Genomic DNA, 4672 nt, shown 5'->3' on the forward strand with positions numbered 1-4672 from the left:
GACTGGTCCAGTTCCAATCAAACTTGCCTCTGACATGCAAAGCATCTTTGAGGGTGACGATTCAAGTTTGTTAATAGAAAAAAAGATCAACATCCTCTTTCAAAGAAATATATTAATTCAGAAATAGTGAACATAATGTGGGGTAATTTTAAATCTTCATAAAAACACTGGACCAGAAAAGACATAACATAAAAAAAACTTCCTTTCATATAATTGTTTAAATCATGGCCTGTGGGATTGGGTGGGGCCACGAAATTGTTTATCAAAGTTTTACATGGGAATAAATAGAAGAAAAAAAAATTCTTCAGCACAAGGACAGTAAGTTACGTACATTAATATTATGCATTCCTATACGATGAAGGTTCAAGTTTTGTTCAAATGTTGGCATATATGGCTAGGGATACAATGGGTTGAGTCAGGACCCCTAACAATGTGAGAATGTGGGGCTAAGGAGTTTAGATTTTAAAAGTAACATGGGAATACATATAGAAAAGAATCTTGAAATTTTCTCAAGAATAGTAAGCCCAAGGTGATTCAGGTGAGCATTGTGGGCCATGGACCTCTTGTGTTTATAGGATATTTGGATGGCATCTTTTGCACCAAAGGTTAACGAGGGATTAAGAGCAGCATGCAAAAAATGTGGCTATGGTAAGGTTTTTTTGGATTAAAATTAATGATTTTATTTTATTTTAAAACATATCACACTAAACTGCACACTGAACTGGACTGACACCTAATCATGCTCAATATTGTCATTTTGTATTGTGATATTTACCGGTATTCCTCATCATTGTAAGTATTATGTGGTACATAGTACATCATAACAAATGTTACTGGTTCCTCTTCAGAAAGAATAAACTTTTAACACCCATTAGGTTGACAAAAATGTACTGGTTCCCTGTTTTCCCTTTGTACAGCACAATCTATTACACATTAGAATAAACATCAGCACACACTTCCAACACTTACACAAACACTTGTTTTATAAGATAGCAAATTATAAGAAAAGTTATCTTTAAAAGATTGGATATAGTGAAGATTTTATTAAAAAAAAATGTCTTTTCCAGCTGGTCACCTGACATTCCAGTGTCGTAACTTTGTTCAGGCTGACCCAAACAAGGAGGTTTTATTGGATGTCAGTAGCACCAGCTCAGACTCCAGTGACGAGGATTTTGTGTCCCCTCTTACACAGCTCAAAAAAGGTGGCTACAATTTTACTGTTTGTACTAGACTTTTATTTCTACTTGATGCACTCTAGCTGAATTGTGAGAAAAGGCATATAATGTAAAACAACTTTCTTCTCCTCTTGCTCCTTTTGAGATTTTGTGAAGGCATATGATATATGCTGGGATATTTATTTTATGACAGCTGTATGTTGGGTTGTTTTATCTTTCAAGATACTGAAATTCAAGGTAATGAAACACAGAATCACAATGCTGTACATGTGTTGTCAGGATGTATGCAAAGTTCACTTGATTGGTTTAATCAAATTAAAACCGTTTTATTGGACATTGTGAAGTTTGTCTCAGGAAATGGAAAGTTGGTTTACAGCAATTGAATTTGTCTCATATTCCAGGTGTAATATAATGGATTTTAATTGAATGATCTATTCATAATTGGTATATTTTGTAGAAAAATATGAGAAAGATATAAAGAAATCTTCAAAGAAAAAGAAAACAGACAGGTAATTGTGGTTTTTACATTTATTTGTTGGATGAAAGCAGAAATAATTCTTTTATACATAAACTGCAGATTGTGAAAAAGTGTGTATGTAAAGTCCTGTAGCCCTTTTCACAAAAAATCTTAAGTTTTTGCGTAAGATTTTAACTTAAGAATCTCTTACGACAAATCTTAAGTGCTTTTCACGAACGCATTCGTAGCAGATTGAACTTAAGATTTTACTTACGACAGACTTCATCCCTAGCAACGACTTCAATATGCTTTATAATCCTTAAATAAGTGGGTGAAAATAAAAATAAAACTTAGTTTTCAACATTTGTCAGCAAAACAAACATTATTGAATACAAATATCGAATGCAATCGTTTGTGAAGCAAGGAAGTTTAAAATCTGACGTCACAATCGCAAGTCTGACGTAAAAGTAGGTCATACGAAAATCTTAAGTGAAACTTACATCGTAAATATTTTGTAGTGTATTTCATTTAATTTTTCGACAATGATTGTGAAAAAAATATAAAATATTATTGGAAGTTGCTTTAAAAAGTTTTATGTAACGTGTATTTTGTTTTTTGCGGTTATATTTTTACAATAAAATCGATTTTAAAATACTTAAGAGAGGGTTGGGGCTCTCGTAAAGTTACGACAGATTTTGCACTTACGACTTTCTTAAGAATTTTTGTGAAAACGATTTTCATCATATGTTTTCACTTAAGATAAAAATATGTCGTAAGATTTTTTGTGAAAAGGTCCACTGAACATTAAATATTTCATATTTAATTGAAAATCTCATTTTTTATGGAGAATAAAAATCTTGCACCAAATGAAACCATGAAGAAATATTTAACACTCTCTAGTTTCGCAGGATTTTTAGATAAGGATATACCCAGTAGTCAGAATTATGCATAAACACCCACATAAGTTTTGGTCAGTAGAGGGAATTTTCCCGTATGTAGGGTTAACTGTACAGGTCAAAGACCAGGAGCTATGCAATGATAAGATGTCAATCATCCGTATACAGTAAAACTCGGTTATAGCAAAGTTCTTGAGACCTGAGAATTTACTTCGCTATATATATCCGTAATTCGTTATATCCATATAACAAATTCGTTAAAGTATACATAGCGACTTCGCAATATAGATTTTTTCCTTGAAGTATGACTACCAAATGTATTTAGGGAAGTATAAAATATAAAATTTACCTTAGAGTTCAAAAATTTTCGGATGAATAGTGTTCTAAATATATATACTTACAAAGTAAATGTCAGTTCAATAATTTAAAAACTAAATTCTTTAAAAATTCGTTATATAAAAGATGTAAATTTCGTTATTTTTAACTTCTAGGGGACACAGAATCAGTTTGCTATAACCGTAAATTCATTATATCCGAGTTTGTTATATCCGTAATATTTTACAAGGAATTACCCGGTATTAGGAATTTCACTGGGGATTGCAAAAAACTTCGCTATATCCATAAATTCGTTATATCCGTGTTCATACTAAACAAGTTTTACTGTATGTGTCAGTCAACAGAATTTTGAAATGCTTTTCCTCCTTCAGTTTAGGTCCAATTTCAATAAGAACTGGCACAGATAGAGTATACTGTGATGCATAAATTTATTTATGGGAATTTGGTTTGGATGAACAGTATTTCCAAGGTAACTAAAAATAGAAATTTCAAAAAAAAACTTTTAAAAAGCTGCTCCAGCTACAGATTTGTCTGTCAGATTTCAATAAATCATGGAACACAGGTATACTACACCTTGGAACACAATGCTCTCTTAGAAAACTTCCAAGTGCATCTTATTAGGTACAGAAGTCTCTATAGGTCCTTGAATTGGAGTTTTCAGAGGGGAAATAGGAAAATGTCAAAATAGAAAAAAAATTGTATTATTTTTTTTTTTACAATGTATATATGGAAAATCAACCATGTTAAGCCTGACACTTTACTAATTAGCAGATAAAAAAAGGTTATAATTTCGGGGAAAAAATTGCTGCCTGAAGTTCACAGTTTAATCATATGGACGACTTATATTTCTGAATTATTTAGATTTTCTATTCCAATTTGTAATTACAATGTACTAATGGTATGTACCAGTAATTTATATACATGTTCTATTCCAATTTGTAATTACAATGTACTAATGGTATGTACCAGTAATTTATATACATGTACCCATCTTTGTGTATTTTAGGACAAGGTCACGGTCACCAGTAAGAAAGAAAAAGTCCAAGAAACACAAAAAACACAAGTCCGATACAGACAGTGATTCGGACAGTGATTCACGTGATTCAACACACAGAACAAAGTCACACAAGTCCAAGAAAAAGTATCGACATAGAGTTAGCGATTCTAGTGACAGGGAATTGATAAGTGATAGCAAATCAAAAAAACACAGGGATCGGGATAGTGACTCTAGTGATAGGGAAGTAAAACGTGATCACAAATCTAAAAAGAAACACAAGAGAACATCAAAAAAGCACAGGCGAAAAGATTCAAGTGAGAGCGACTCTGATTCTCAGCAGAGGCAGCACAAGAGATATGAAGAATCCAAGTATTTTGTCTCTTACAAAGAGATGATGTAAAATTGATTTCAGCAAAATCAATGCATATGTATTTCAAAATGTAAAGATTATTCAGGTAAAAAATTTAGTAAAAAACACTTGTCTTTTATTTATTTGTTATTCCAATCCATTTGCAATGTCAGGTTCCAAACAATGAAATGAAAAATATTTATTTCAAATTTAGAGTTGAATATTTTGAATTTTTACTTGAAACAAACGTGTAAAGTTTTAAATTTTAAAATGCAAACACATGTTGTTTTGTTTTTTCTTTCTTTGCTTTGTGCCACTAATGGCCAGTTGAAGGCTGCATATTTAGACCTGTACTTGGCACTTAGGCCATGGAGCAATGAGGGATCTTTATCGTAACAGTACCTACTGTACCTACTATAGGAGCTTGGTTTATATGGTCTCATCTGAAGGACCATTTCTCAT

At 32.0% G+C, this 4672-nt stretch overlaps 1 protein-coding gene across 2 annotated transcripts; it reads left to right on the forward strand.

Annotated features, from left to right (window-relative positions):
• The first annotated feature begins 564 nt into the window (after nt 1-564).
• Nucleotides 565-4401, forward strand: LOC133200412 (protein SREK1IP1-like). 2 transcript variants are annotated; one of them, XM_061336224.1, is made up of 4 exons: nt 565-648; nt 1068-1202; nt 1633-1684; nt 3877-4401. In XM_061336224.1, the coding sequence occupies exons 1-4, from the start codon at nt 585-587 to the stop codon at nt 4259-4261; spliced, it is 636 nt and encodes a 211-aa protein (XP_061192208.1). In that variant the 5' UTR covers nt 565-584; the 3' UTR covers nt 4262-4401. The 2 variants fall into 2 exon arrangements, with proteins under 2 accessions (XP_061192208.1, XP_061192204.1); XM_061336220.1 differs by having other exon boundaries at nt 3871-4399.
• The last annotated feature ends 271 nt before the right edge of the window (nt 4402-4672 follow it).

The sequence above is a fragment of the Saccostrea echinata genome, unplaced genomic scaffold (assembly GCF_033153115.1).
Source record: "Saccostrea echinata isolate AGI-Se365-2 ecotype Australia unplaced genomic scaffold, CSIRO_AGI_Sech_v1 ptg000002l, whole genome shotgun sequence".
Classification (NCBI taxonomy): domain Eukaryota; kingdom Metazoa; phylum Mollusca; class Bivalvia; order Ostreida; family Ostreidae; genus Saccostrea; species Saccostrea echinata.